The sequence below is a fragment of the Zingiber officinale genome, chromosome 6A (assembly GCF_018446385.1).
Source record: "Zingiber officinale cultivar Zhangliang chromosome 6A, Zo_v1.1, whole genome shotgun sequence".
Classification (NCBI taxonomy): Eukaryota; Viridiplantae; Streptophyta; class Magnoliopsida; order Zingiberales; family Zingiberaceae; genus Zingiber; species Zingiber officinale.
Window position 1 is genome coordinate 125,442,714 of NC_055997.1, and position 15,649 is coordinate 125,458,362.

At 34.8% G+C, this 15,649-nt stretch overlaps 1 protein-coding gene across 1 annotated transcript; it reads left to right on the forward strand.

Annotated features, from left to right (window-relative positions):
- The first annotated feature begins 9,404 nt into the window (after nucleotides 1-9,404).
- Nucleotides 9,405-15,393, forward strand: LOC121997931 (4-diphosphocytidyl-2-C-methyl-D-erythritol kinase, chloroplastic-like). The gene is made up of 11 exons (XM_042552605.1): nucleotides 9,405-9,746; nucleotides 9,831-9,926; nucleotides 10,032-10,100; nucleotides 11,359-11,463; nucleotides 11,553-11,609; nucleotides 11,706-11,906; nucleotides 13,424-13,516; nucleotides 13,605-13,704; nucleotides 13,775-13,874; nucleotides 14,799-14,884; nucleotides 14,984-15,393. Exons 1-11 carry the CDS (start codon nucleotides 9,540-9,542, stop codon nucleotides 15,091-15,093), a joined length of 1,224 nt encoding a protein of 407 aa, XP_042408539.1. The 5' UTR covers nucleotides 9,405-9,539; the 3' UTR covers nucleotides 15,094-15,393.
- Nucleotides 15,394-15,649: the final 256 nt, after the last annotated feature.

A 15,649-nucleotide genomic window follows, 5' to 3' on the forward strand; every position in this document is an offset into this window, starting at 1 on the left:
ATAAAATATATACATATATATATACACATGAGAATATTATCTTGTGGCATACATCCGTGCAGATTAATATGATGGATCGATCCATTGATCGATTCACCCCGCTGGATCAATCAATGGATCGATCCAGCAAGCACGAGAAGACGAAGCGGGGCTTCAGCCTCGTTGGATCGATCAGTGGATTGATCTAGCAAGCTCGAGAAGACGAAGCGGGGCTTCAGCCCGCTGGATGTCGGAACCCCTTGGGTTCACCTTTTGCTCGGGTAATAGTAAAGTTCGAGGGTAGGCGACCGGAAGCCGCCGACGGTGGGAGGGCACGACTGGCACAACGGACGCGAGAAAACAAGCGGGGTTGAATCGATCCACTAATCGACGCTGAATTGATCAGTGGATCGATCAAGCAGGCGCGAGAAGACGAAGCGGGGCTGAATCGATCCACTGATCGATTCAGCCCCGTTGGATCGATCAATGGATCGATCCAGCACTAATTTTGATGCACGCCGCACCAAATCGCACGGAGCATGCCGCAGGATAGCTTCTATATATATATATATATAATACCAAATTTTTACGACAGTAAATAGTAATAGTAAACAGAAGTAGATTAAAGGTAATTACAACAGTAAATAATAATAGTAAACAGAAGTAGATTAACAGTTACGAACGTAAATAGTAATAGTAAACAGAACTAGAGTAACAGTAAACAAAATACCTTAAAATGACAGTAAACAGTATTAATTAACAGTAATAGTAAAACAGTAATAGTTTTTGGTAAAACAGTAAATAGTAAAAGAAAAATACAGTAATAGTGAAGTGCTAAACAGAAGTAGATTATCACAGTACCTTGATGGTACGGTTAAATATATTGACTTTTAAATGTTTACTCTTTTTTTTTTTACTAAATTGCTTTCTTTTCTTGTTTGATTTCCAGGGAGTCTCACATGTTCAGGACCTCACCTTTTAATCAGTGCACCGGCTTATGCGTAAGATTTTGGGTTGCTACCCTTCTTACTTAGCTCGCACAGGTCTTATATGATTTTGGTTATTCTTGATACAGTTACTGTTCACCTATTGGTTACTAAGACAAGAACTGAGGAAAATAACCAAGACGAGAGAGACAGAATGTTTTTGAGTCTAAACTTAGATTGTCATTATAAAGCAAGCAAGCAAGCATAGATCTTATTTAGTAGAGAATTTTTACAGAGAGTTACATAAAATTTTTACATAAAGATAGTTTACATAGAAAACAACATGTATTACATAAAGGTACAGAATTTTTACATAACTTGACAGAGAAAACTTACAAACACACTTGAGCACACTTGAAGAACAGCAAAAGAGTATGGACAGTAGTGAGTGCAGTGGGGGAAGTGGATGCTTCAGTAAGAGAGTTTTGGGGTCCTTTTATAGGAGGAGGAGAGAGCTTTTCTTGGAGGAGAAGGAAAGCAGAGAAAGAGAGGGGCCTGGAAAGAGAAGGCTTGGTGAAGGACAAGTGGAAAGCACTAAGAAATGGAAAGGGGGTCTGGCAAAAGAAGGGTTTAGTTGAGGGGACAGATGACTTCATTTTAGGTGGGTGGACATATTAGCTGGTTGGCAGAAAAACGTCAGGAATGACGTTTTTGGTAGATGTTACTGTAGTGTTGTGTTTATGGGAGAGGACGTCATGGATGATGTTACTTCATTAAGTCTCCATTAAGTTGTCGAGGTTATTGTCACTAGTAAGGTCCAGAGAGGGAGTTTGTGAACTTCCGGCTAAGTCTGGCTGCATACTTCTGTGGAGTGCTGCTCTATATGCCCTAGTAGAGAGGACAGAGCTGGCTAGTCTCTTCTAACAGTATCTTTCAGTTTTTCTTTTATAATGTTGAAGCAATGTCGTATGCTGTGTTTTGAAGGAGAAAGGGAGGAATCTAGTTCCCATATCTTTTGGCCAATAGATCTTCTCAGTGTAAGTTTCTCCTACTAAGAAGTAATTGTCTGGATCTGTCAAGCGATCCCAAGCCCAATTAATTTCTTGTACTGATGCTCTCCAATGCTTTAATTGATCTTCAATAGTAGGGAGAGCTTCCCAATGGAGATCGGGGTCAGATGGGTAATCTTCAAGTTCTGTTTGGATACCCCCAACTTCATTGATATCTAGCTTAACCAGATGTTTGGCTGGTTCAATATTAAGGTTAAGTCATTCCGGTGAAGAGCTGTCAAAAGTACATACAACAAACGTTTCCTCTTCTTTGAGGGCCAGAGAAATAATAGTACCAAGCTTTTTAGGAAAATCTTTAACAGAATCTGAATCATGTACCCAAACTTTGTATAGTAGTCCGTAGTCCATCAGAAGAAAAGGAGTGATAAGCCTTCCTTTGTATGAAATTGCTTTATACCTTTCATAGTCTAAGTTGACTTTATGGAAGGAATATAGCAGCTGGCATGGGCATCCGTATTTAGCAGAGTCTTCATAGGTTGACCTAATTTCCTGACATTTAAGTTTGGGGCAAAATTATGCTTTATAGGTAATAGTTATCCCAGGAGGGGGATTTTTGTGAAAGGCCTTTAGTGCTTCACATAATTCAAAAAATGTGAGTAGTGTAGATTGTTTTGCTAGATTCCGAACATAGGAGTTGATATCCTCGGGTATAGTGTTGAGCAGGCCCAATATATGGGTTGCGGATGTTCTTTGAGCAAAAGTTGTAGCAGCTTGTTCTTTTAACTGGGACAGTGTTAGATAGTTGGTCCGTTGTGGTTTCTTTTCTTCTAATGTTGTGGAAGAGGAAGGAGACACATGAGTTCCTTCAGTAATTTGTGCATATGTAGGAGGCTCTTCTGATTGTGAGCTAGTTGGCACCATAGTTGTTGTTTTTAATAAAGTGCTAATAAAGAAATTAGCACCAAGTTGAGTTCTGGCAACATCAAAAGCTTCTTCAAGTGAATAATACCCTTTGAAGAAAGGATGTTCTAGGCCTTGTATGGCCATATTTGTTTCTTCCCAAGTAGCATATACCCCAGCTTGTGGCCCAGAAAAGACTACATAACAAGAGAATTTCTTGCCTGCTGGCTTTTGTATGGTTGTTAGAAAATAGTTTGTTAAAACATTTATGACTACTATCTTGTGTCCTGAGCTATCAGGGATAGTAGGAATGTGTCAAATATTATCTATCAAACATTGTTGAATGTGATCTAGTTTGTCTCTGAATAAAGAGCGAAACTGATCTTCTTGCTATGTAAACTATTGTAATTCTTGTGTTCCAAATCTTAATATTTTAGTAGCAAACGAGGTGCATACTTTCCTTGGTTGATCAATTACCTAAACAAAAAATGTTAGTGGAGTAAACGAGATAAAGTATCAGCTAAATAATTGTTAATTCCTTTTATATGTTCCCAGTGAATGCGTAAACCTTTATTAATAATAATATCTGTGAATTTTAGCCATCTCTTAGTACTTAATCCTTTTCTTAATCCTTTAGTTTGTTGACTATACTTGATTATAGCTTCGCAGTCGGTTCGAATGGTGATTTCTTGCTTATTACAAATGAATAATCGGAAGGCTTCTAGACAATAAATAACTGCTAATATTTCAAAGTCTAACGAGGTAAGATGTCCTTTTTCTTGAAATTTTCCAGAGGCATATCTGCATAAGGTTTCTGTAGTTTTAGGGTTATACTTGGATGTTTTTCTAAATAAAATTCCTCCCCATCCAGTTTCACATCCATCTGTTTCGATGACTAAGTAGTCAGCATCAAATGGGAGTGTTAACATGGAAATTGTTTTTACTAACTCTTTAATATGTTTTACAAGTGTTATATCTTGTTGATTAAAATGTTTTTGTCCTGTTAAGGAGGTTTTGTTGTATAAGGGGCCGCTGATTTTTCCTATATTTTTTAATAAGGTCTAGCATAATTTAGGAGTCCTAAAAAGGCTCTTAGAGTTTTAGTGTCTTCCATCTTATCTGGAAAAGCAAGGATTTTAGCAGAGATATGAGGTTGAAGGGCTATTTGTCCCTGTCCTATCTCTACTCCTAAGAAATCAATATGAGTAGTAGCTATTGCCATTTTCTTTCGAGAAATAATCAGACCATGTTTCTCAAATAAGTTAAATATAATATGAAGATGAGCATAATGTTCTTGTTTAGTCTTAGAGAAAACTAAAATATCATCTATATATACACAAGTGAAGAGAGAAAGTTCTCGAAAAATGTCATCCATTTCCCTTTGGAATATTTGAGGAGCGACCTTGAGGCCAAAAGGCATAACAAGCCACTCAAAATGTCCTTCGGGACAGGAAAAGGTTGTCCATTCAATGGACTCAGGATGCATTTTGACTTGCTAAAATCCTGATTTCATGTCAAATTTTGAGTACCATTTTGAGTTTTGGATTTTATTTAAGAGTTGGTCTTTGTCGGGGATTTTATAGCCGCCTTCTTGACAATTAACATTTAGTCTCTTGTAATTAAATATCATTCTAGATTGGCCACGTTTTTGTTCTGATCCTTTATTAACTATAAAAGCTGGACTTCGGTGTCTAGATGTAGACCTTTGAATGACTCATAAAGTTAAGAGTTGGTTAATATGCATTTTGCATTCTTCAGTTTCCCAATTTGTATATTTTAAGTCTTGGGCCTTAATTATAAGGTCTGGGTTAATGATTGATAGTTTGCAGTATATTTTGTCTCTGTCCCAATATTTAGTAGGATTTTCTCCAATTATTTCTAGTTTTTCTAATCTAGAAATGAGAGATTCTAAATCATGTTTATGTGTGTTTATTAATTGAAGTAACTGTTGTGGGAGTATAAGATCATGTGGGATCCAAGTATCATCAGTTATAGGGCTTGACCAACCAAGTGAGGCTAGTTTTCCGAGTCTTGGTAGTCAGAAAAAGCTAGGGCACAGGTCTGGTTATCCGGTTGTGCCTTCTTACTGGGTTGTTTACAGGCATTTTTAGGAGAACATTGACAAGATGTGTTGTCTGAAGGTAGGAGTTCTATGTGGGATTTTGTAGTTAAGGGATGGACAATAGAGAGATAGTCTGATACTATTGGGGATATTATGAGTGAGGAAAAGAAAAGAGCATTATCCTTAGTTAGAAGACAAGCTATATCTGATGCTACCAGAAAATTTAAACCTAGGATTAAGTGAATATTAGGATGTAATAGTGGTTTAATCCATAGCTTAGGAAGTGAGAGTGGTGTGCCGTATTTACCACAGTTGTCATAAAACCTTAGATGGGTGTTAGTAACAAATTACGTGCAAGCTAACTGTTGGCCATCAAATTGTGTACTTAGTAATGGTTGTGATGCTGTTTTTATAAAGTTTTTGGTAAGAGAGAAAGAAGTGTATTTTCATCTATGGTGGAGTTGGTAGCTCCACTATCTAAAAAGGCATGTAGTGTGAATTCATGACCATGGATATTTACCAGACATTTGACTCTAATGTCTAGAGTTTTTCCTGTATTACATATACTAGAGGCTTTTATAAAGACTAGATCTCGATCTATTATATCGGCTGGTGTAAGTTGTAAACCTTTACCTTTATTAAGGGTAGCCTGAGAAGAAGAATGTGGGGGAAGGTTTTCTTTTATTTGTTTATCTAGGGTCTCAATTTTTGTTTCTAATTTATTAATACGTGTTTCTAATACAGAAACTCTTGTTTCTAATAAAAAATTTCGAGTGCCTCCTTTAGAGAGTTGGCTTATGGGTATCGTAATAGAGAACAGTTGTTGAAGACAAAGACTACAGGCTTGTTTTTTACATATTTTGCAGGTTCCTCTTTTATCTAAAGATGGATAATAACTACAAAAGAAACAAGGAATGTTATCAGCTCCTGTTTTGAGTATCCACTCATGTAGGCAGTTAAGTTCTTCTGTAGTCTTATTGTTGAGTTGTTTAAACATTAGATTTGTATCTGGAAATGGAGAGTCATCCCATAATTCATCTAGATTGTCTAGTGTATCATAGGGTATGTAATTTTCAGGATATAGGTTATACTGCTGATGCGAGGGTTGCAAGAAAGAGTTTACAAGACTGTAATCAGAAGAATGAACAACTTCTTCTATTTCATCTACAGAAACAATAGAGTAGATGGAGGATGTATTAGAAACGTCTGATTGTACTTCTATTAAATCTAGATTTGTACAGGTAACTAGTTTTGTTTCTCGGGTATATAAATTCTTTTTATTTGGGCAGACAGAGGATAAATGACCTGGTTCATTACAGACAAAACATGTGATAGTATTGACATATGTCTTCTTTGGTTTGAACTTCCGTACATATTTTTCTTTATTTAAGTAAGGTTTCTTTTCTCTACTTTTTCTAAGATAATAAGTCTTTTTAGGTTTTATTGCCTTTGGCCTTATTACCAATTTTCTGGGTGTTCTTGCTGAATGATTTAGTCTTGGTCTAGGTTGGGTGAGACCATATTGTTGAGGGGTATATATCTGGCTACAAAATCCATATTATTGATTTTTTAATTGCTTTTGTATGTGGATATAGATACATTTTTCTTTAAGTATGGAAATAATGTGTTGAATTCTTACTCCAATGTTATCGTATTATGGTGCTATATTCATATCTGTCCAGACTTTATGTATTTCCTTTCCTAAGTCTCCTGAAAGTTTGTTAAAAAGTCTTTCCCCTAGTTCCGGGTTACAATAGTTTCCCGAGACAGCTGTTAATGCTAGAAAGTCATTACAAAAAGGTTTAATCCAGTTCCAACTAAAGAGTTGTAATTGTTCTAAATCTCTCATAGCTTCTCTTTGTCTTATATCTAATCCAGTATTAGCATCTCTAGCGGTAAACAACCTATGAATTGTATAGCAAAAATTGAGTATATTATTTTCTTGTGATGCCATCCTGGCTACTTCCTCGGGATATGTAGTTTTATAGGCTTCCCATGCTGCTCTGGCAACATCACCTAGGTAATTTTCTCCTACTCTTATCATGACTTCTCCTGTTTCTATGTCTAGTTCATGTCTAGCTTGATAATCTCTTTTAACATAGACTATCCACTGTTCTAGGTAAGTATCATAAAGTTGAGGATCATCGCATTCTCCAATATTTAACAAGACCAAATTTTTGCCAAAATAAGTAATTTCAGGCGGTCTTCTTTTTCCTATTGTTCTTAATAAAGGATTATTATTAGTATATGGGGTAATCTTTGTTCTTGGGGGATGTCCTTCCCCATAATCCATAGTTCTCATAGAGCTTTCAGGATATCTTACTTGTAGCGGTTGTGGTCTGAAGTTATTAGTGCTACTGGATTCTGCTGGATTCATTAGATTTACTGTTGAGAAGTAATCTTGTTTTTTAGCAATTATGTTATGCTCTTCGTCGAAATATAACATCCAGTCAGGCTCTAATTTATGGTGTAAAAGGTCAAAAGTTTCTAATTCTTTTAAATCTTCTTTAGTGAAATAGATGGCTATTTCAAATGGAATGTAAACATATTCATTTAGATCATCATAAAATAAATAATTATTTTCCACATTATTGCTTATAGGAGTGTCTAGTATGCTATATTCAATGTTCATTAAATTCATATTAGTTTGAGTTTCTTCATTATCTTCTTCTTGTGATGTTGAAGGTTTATAATTATGAAATCTTACTATAGAGCTTCCATGTCTATCTTTATAAATAATGGATTCCGTTGGTTGTAAGGTTTGTGGTTTATTGTTTAATTCTAAATTAAGAGTCCAATCCAATCCTGCAAGTAATGTTGATGAGAAGTCCTTAGGTTTAAGGAAATAAATGTCTTTTGTCGTAAGTGTTTCAATAACATTAGTAATTTGAACTTTAAAACTATTGTTAATATTTGTCATGGTTTTTCCTAGAAAGATTATGTCTATTTGAATATTATGTCTTTGAAAGTCTCCATACCCTCTAGCTTGTACTGAAATTTTAATATGTTCTATAAAGTCCGGGATTGTCATATTGAAGTTTGGACAGAAATAAGTAATTCCTAAATTGCTATTCATATCTACTTCAATGAGTCCAATAACTGCCTTATCATTGTCAGAAAATCTTGAGTCGTAAAGGACTAAAAATACTTTAGCTCCTATACTTCTTCTAGTAAGTCCTCTTAGTCCAAACACTATTAATCCTAGATGTATGTAGTGATGTTTTCTTTGTAAAAGTGTTCTTGCCGATTCTTCTGTCATGATTGTAAATTTTTCTTCACCTCCATCTAGTAGATGAAGTGGTTGTGTTATGTGATGTCTATAAAGTGATGTAGAGAAGGATAATAGTCCTTGATTATATATTCTTTTTGGGTTTAAGGTATTTAATTATTCGTTAGAAAAAGTGTCTAAATTATGTTCTATGTCTATAAGTTCTTCTAATTGATAAGTAGCAATATTTGTTGAGGACCTCCTTGGTATTATAGATAAGTTCTTATTTGGTTGTCTTAAAGTTTGTGATAATCCAGAAAAACTTTCAGTTTGTTTCTTTGTTCGTAGATCCATTTGAAATGACATCTTGAGTCTTATAAGTAAGAAATTTATAAGTAGTAGGTTGTTGTCGGGTAACTGTTTTTCCTAAAGACAATTTACTAAGGTCTTTGTTAATACTTTCAAGAGTTTCTTTTAGATTACTTGTGTGAATATCTTTATAGATATGATTTTCGAGAGTAAGTAGTTGAGTTTCTAATATCGTAAGCCTATAATGTAAAGAAGTAAGTAGTGCTAATATGATGTTATTTTGTTGTACTAGTACTTGGTCGCCTTGATTTACTAGTGATATATTACTGTAACCAGTTTCTTTACTTTTAGCAAATTGTTGGGAAAACTCAATAGCTTCTTCGTAATGAGTGTTTCTAAATTGTATTTTGTTCATAAATTATAGGATCTTGAGGTTCTGATACCAAATTTTTACGACAGTAAATAGTAATAATAAACAGAAATAGATTAAAGGTAATTACAACAGTAAATAGTAATAGTAAACAGAAGTAGATTAAAGGTAATATTAAACAGTATATATATATATATCTTAATTTATTAAAATCTTCCTTTAAAATGAATTTAAATTATTAATATATATATATATATATATATATATATATATATATATATATATATATATATATATATAATAACAAATAATATTATAAAATGTTAATAAATTTCACGGTACTTGTAAAACAAAATTTAACTTTTTATAACTCTCGCAAAACAAATTTAACTACAAAATCCAAATTGCAATTTTGTGCTTTTAGTTTGATTTGATTAAACTACTGTTTTGATATTATTTAAAATTAGGATACATTTTCGACGATGACAATAAAAAAGGGTATCGTTTTATAAAAGTGATGTCTGTTTTTTATTTTAGCCCTTCCTTGTTTCCTTTTCACATTTAACACCCTAATAAGGTGGCATTAATGAACAAAGACAAGTCAAAGTCGTCATCAGCCTTCCCCGTCAGATTAATTGCTTGTTAATTCCGTCGCAACAACAGCGTAGTAGACCAGTTGTTGCCTTTCCACTACCGCCGCTGCTGCTGCCTCCTTATCAATCCTTCCTTGCTTCCTCCTCCCCTCGCCTTCCTCGCCGGAGACACCACGGTAGCGATGATGATGGCCATTTCCTCTTCCCACCGCCTCTTCCCCTCCTCCTCCACTTCCGACGGCCACAAACCCTTCAGCAGAGGCACTTCTTTGAATTTGCCCCGTTCCTCATCTTCCTTCGACCCCAGAACGACGCAGGTGACCGTGAGGAGGGGACAATCGCTCAGGATTTTCGCCTCGGGCTCCACGCCCGGGCGGAGGCAAGTGGAGGTGCGGTCTCCTTCGCGTCGATTTCTCTAATATTGGTTCTGGTAGCGGAGTTGCTCACAGTAGGGATTTTATGTGTGTTTGCAGGTCGTGTACGATCCGGATGAAAGGTTAAATAGATTGGCAGATGCAGTGGATGACAACGCTGGGCTTTCTCGGCTGTCCCTCTTCTCACCTTGCAAGGTGCACGATACATCTCGAGGCGATAGAATTCGGTTATGTTTGTGATTTTACAAGTTACCGTGGTTGTTGATCTGACGCCTGTATCTTTGGTCCTCTGCTCTGCAGATAAATGTGTTTTTGAGGATTACTGGTAAGCGCGCTGATGGTTTTCATGATTTGGCCTCTCTGTTTCATGTAAGTAATATTTATTTGTTGTAGATATTACAAGTTAAATTTTATCAGTTTCTTTGATAGTGCTGCCAGATGAGTAGTATCAGTTTTATTTTTCCATCAATAGTCAATTAGATCTGCCATATCAACCTTGCAAAATTTTGAGTTTGATAGTATTTGCAATCAATATGAATAGTTCAAGCATGAGGAATGTGATCGAGTCCACAAACATCACATTCATGCTATGCATAAATATCTGAAGGTGCATGTTATCTTAAAAATTTGTTTAATTGTTTATTTAGAACATATAATTTTTATAGTTTCTAAGAACTATCATAATCAAAATATAAAAGGACTTCTAGATTCGTAGGTGGTTCATATGTACCATGTACATGCTACCTAAGGAAGGGCATTAGGACTTAACTGATGGAGATTGTTACTCCTAGTTTAGTTCCACATGGGAAATTGAGGGTTGATAAATCTTAGATGGCTAAAATATCATTAACAACTTACTTATCTTGATCCGTGGTTGAGCCCATCATGTTAATGAGCCAGTTTTCTTATTTGGATCAACAATTATCACAAGTGTGCTACAACGAAGGCCTAGATAATTGATGTCAGTGTTTTATTAATCTTTTATGTGAGGAGTATAAGTATAGAATTCAAATTTTCTTGATTTAATATTTTGTTGAAGTAAAGATAGTAGGGGCTGAAAGGCCTATGTAGGCATAATTTCTTGGTGTTGAGTTCAACATGTTATGAATTATGAACTAAATTATTAATTGGTATCTCCTCTTTGTATTCCCCTTCGCCACTTTCCTCTATTAACATGGGATTGCTAATTAAGGCACATGATTTTGTGTCCTGTCAATTACTGTAAATGAGGCCACATAGGCTTCTTTTTAATACAATGGTCACTAATCCTTATGGTTCTGTTTAGAATTGGTTCTACCATGTTTATCATTGTTCTATAATTTTTTGAATTACCATAAATGCCACTTGACTTTTTAAAAAAAAACAACAGTTAGTGATCCTTATTATTCTATTTGGAATTGTTTCTGCATCATGTTTATTATTATTTTATATTTTTTTTAATATTAGTGATGACAACTATCCTTGTTCTTTTTAGAGTTGGTTCTACTCTATGTTTATTGTAGATCTGTAAGTTTTTCGTCTTAGGAATCTATTCCTTATGATTTGCACAAGTGAGGCCTTTTAATTCTAGTATTTTCTTTTGTATCTTATATTTGAGGTGCTATATTTTTACCTATTTAATTTTCAGGTAATCAGTTTAGGAGATACTATCAAGTTTTCCTTGTCACCCACTAAGACAAAGGATCGCTTGTCAGCAAATGTCCCAGGTGTTCCAGTGGATGAAAGAAATTTGGTATGTTTGTAAACAGTATACTTGCATTATGAATTCATCAATTTATGTCTTTATTATTGACTTTGGATTTTGTGATTTTTAAATTTTAGATAATTAAGGCACTCAATCTTTACAGAAAGAAAACTGGCACTGATAACTACTTTTGGGTAAATGTCCATTTATTGAATCAAAGTCTGAATTTTTCTAAATATGTTTATATTCGTAGAGCCTTAAGTTTGTGTCCATCTCAACATTGCTTATAGATCCATCTTGACAAGAAAGTTCCCACTGGTGCTGGTCTTGGAGGTGGAAGTAGTAATGCTGCTACTGCACTGTGGGCTGCTAATCAATTTAGTGGTGGTCTTGCTACTGAAAAAGAGCTTCAAGAATGGTCAGGTGAAATTGGTTCTGATGTTCCCTTTTTTTTCTCACAAGGAGCTGCATATTGTACTGGCAGAGGAGAGGTATGCATCACAATTTTCTAGGACTCGTTAGCTAAACATGCCTCCTTTTTGTCTATAAATTATTGAATTCAATTTGACTCATAACTGCATCTACTTAAGAATCTTTTGGAATGTTTTGCTTCACGATGAATCTCATTTTGATACCTCTAGGGTAGCATCACTATTTTGTTCGAAATGTTGTTTGTTATTATACTCTTTCTGGCTTTCCCATTGCCATCACTCAATTCACTATATTTCTGGAATATTTCTAGACATTCTGTTTGTATTCTTGTATTTTTTTTTTCTTTGATATTTTCATTTAGGAAAGAACACTCCAGTTCTTATGTCAAAGAAGTTATGCCAGAAGAAGAATCAAATTCTGTTATCTATTGATATTATAACAATATAAAAATATATCCTAAAGCATCTATTTGACGACCCCTAACAAATAAATTTTAGCTGTAGGTTTAAGCAAACATTGGGTCATGTTAGAGTTGTTGATATATTCGTTTAGGATATTTGTGTCTTGAATGAATAACATATAGCATAACATGTTGCCTACTGCCTAGTATACAGCATTCACATGCTAAATTAACATGTAATTTGTCTCTAAGATATAGGCTGGTTGCAAACAGGAATTGCCATTAATAGTTAACATTTGTTCAAATCTACATGCAGTTTTTTTTTTACAATGTCAGCTGTGCAGTTGACGACAGCTGCAGATATTTGGATTTTGAACATTCAATCAAGTACATCTTATTAAATATTTCAATTTAGCTGACAAGATTATCACCACATCAAGAATAACGCCAACATCATTTTCTTTTACTATATTCAATCTTATTGTTTAATTTATTTATTTTTATTTTGTTTCTTAAGTAATGATATTTGGATCAAATCTGTTTGCATCTAAATATAGAAAAAATGTTTTATTTTTCTGTTTGTTTCTAATTCTACTTGTGAATATCTGACATTGTAGTTAAAGTTGTTAGCTAGGATGAGAATAGATCCATTATTTTTTTCCCTAAAATTCTCAAATCTATACCTATCTTCTTAAGTTATGTTTCTGTGAACATTAATTGAGCAGAAATAGTAAGATCTCTATTAGGTTCAGTGGAAGTTTAGGCACCCAGTCTCCATGCATCAAGTATGATATATTAGTGCATGTACTCAAATAAAACTAAAATTAAGGATGAATTCAGATATATGGGTTGGGTGTGGTTAATTTTGCCAACTGCTGGATATGTTGCCATCCATAGTTGCAAATCAACATAAAGTAAGGCTAGATTTACTTGGATGGATAACTAAGAGGGGGAAGGGAAGGAGGGAAAGCAACACGTTTATGTACATTACTGATCCCTGATCCATGTGTGATTTTATAATGCTTCCCTCTTCCCCCTCCCCACTTCTAAAGTATTTAAGATTTTGATTGGAAATGTGTGAAACCGACTTGCCGGCAGTTGAACATCCCTTTTCTTACTACTGATAATTGCTTATTTTATTTTTCTAGTTTTCATGATAAATGAATCTCTTTACAGGTTGTTGAGGATATTCCACGTGCACTGCCAATGGACTTGCCTATGGTTCTTATAAAGCCTCCAGAAGCTTGCTCTACAGCTGAAGTTTACAAGGCAACAAATTGATTAGTTTGCTTAAAGTCAACATCCATAAGTACATTTTCCTTGAGATTTTTGTACTGAAATTGAGTTTCCTGTGCAGCGATTCCGGCTAGACCAAACTAGTTCAATTGACCCCTTGGTGTTACTTAGGGAGATCAATGAAAATGGAATATCTCAAGATGTTTGCATCAATGATCTTGGTAGATAGTTAGCATGTTAGTTTCTGCTTTTTTATGTTTGATCAATTGTATAACAATGGTTATTTTGCAGAGCCTCCTGCTTTTGAAGTACTCCCATCTCTTAAACGGTTGAAAAAACGTGTGCTTACAGCTGGTCGAGGAGAGTACAATGCTGTACTAATGTCAGGAAGGTACGTTGGTTACCATCTTTACATAATGTTGGTATCAAGATTTGACTTTGTGGAAGCATAAATGGATACTATTATTGATTATATTCTGTATTGATGCATGCAAAATCCTTTGCACCACTGGATTCCTTGGGATTTTGGTTCTGTAAAGGGTTTCTACTTGGCATATGATGGAAATAGTATTTCTTCCTTAAATCTAATTCTCTATGGAGATATTTATATTCTTTACCTTTTCATACTTGTAGTAATAGTTAACTTTTGAGTTTCTAAAAGAGGGAGACAATTAAGTAGAAAAGGGAGGTCTTCTATATTACTTTGGCTTCTTAGTTCCGAATTTAGTTAGTTGGGTAAGTTTTGCATAAGAAACAAATGACATAGTAGATGAATATTTCGAGGAACAAAAATTTCTCTAGTATTTTTCATGTTTGTAGCAACTTGAAGCACACATCATTTTTGTGATGTTCTTGGCAAGCATGAAACAAGTCAAGACTTAAAAGTGCATTAGAGAGTAAGATAGGAGAAAATTGTTAAGATCTTTCACACTTGGATTGGATTTTTTTTCCTAGTTATTAGGATGATTTAAAGCACCATACATTTAAATGGATTCGTAGAGAGAGAATTCAAACTCATCTGGAAGGTTCTGTTTTCATTTTTTGTGCTCAATCCAAATGTTAAATACTTATAAAGATCTATTCTAATGATATTGAGTGGGAGCTTTCATCTCGTATTTTTTTTGTTTTGTTTGTCTGATAGAACTCTAGCTTGTGTACTGGTGGTGCAGTCAAGGCACTCTGCCTTTGCACATGCACGGGAATATTTCAACTATAAATGTTGTAATGATAATAATAAGAATTACATTTATTGAATCACTCATTTCTTACCATTTTCAACCATCATGCTCAATTTTTTTGCACGTGTTTCCAACAGCGGAAGCACCATTGTCGGCATCGGATCACCTGAACCTCCATCATTTGTCTACGATGATGAGGAATACAAAGATGTCTTTGTATCAGGTATATTTGTGTAATTCCCTCATCCATGTGGCACCTTAGCACATGTTTCACTTTATTAAAATTCTTTCTTGCTTAACCATCCTTGTATCTTGAATCTAGATGCATGCTTCTTGACACGCGAAGAGAATCAGTGGTACAAGGAACCAAGTTCGATGAATGCCTCATTTAGCGACAGTACAGTTTCTGGAGTTGGACCAACCGCTGAATGATCTATTTGAGATAATTGCTCTTTCTTTTCCTGATCAATTAGATCTCGATGAGATTGAGCATATATAGCACATTGCTGAGGATGAACCAGAAGAGGTTTGTTCATGGCAGTGTTATAGAGGTACCTTTGGAACAATTGTAACTCGTCGAGTGATTCTACTTTTAGTTAGCAATATTTGTACTGTTTTATTGCATGGCATCTGATACCTTTCATCCAATAAGTTAATTGTAAGATTACTAAATCGTTCGTTGTTGAAATTCATGAATTGAGTTATGAGATCGTAATTTTTAAAAAATGTGCTTGTTTGCTGATTTGTTGCCAACTAGATTTCTTTTTGTTCGCCAAGAGAGTAACAATTTGTATTATCGCATTGTCGTCTCTGTTCTGACTTTCAGCAATTCATGAAGAAATGCACCAGACACAGGCTTAAGCAATACAAAAAAAAAAAAAAAAAAAAAAAAAAGATCCGCTATCTTAGCGGCTCTCCTAGTGCCGGTCCCACGGATATGGAGGGAGGTTCATGTAGGTACACAGGTCATAGGCGCATGGCGGGATAA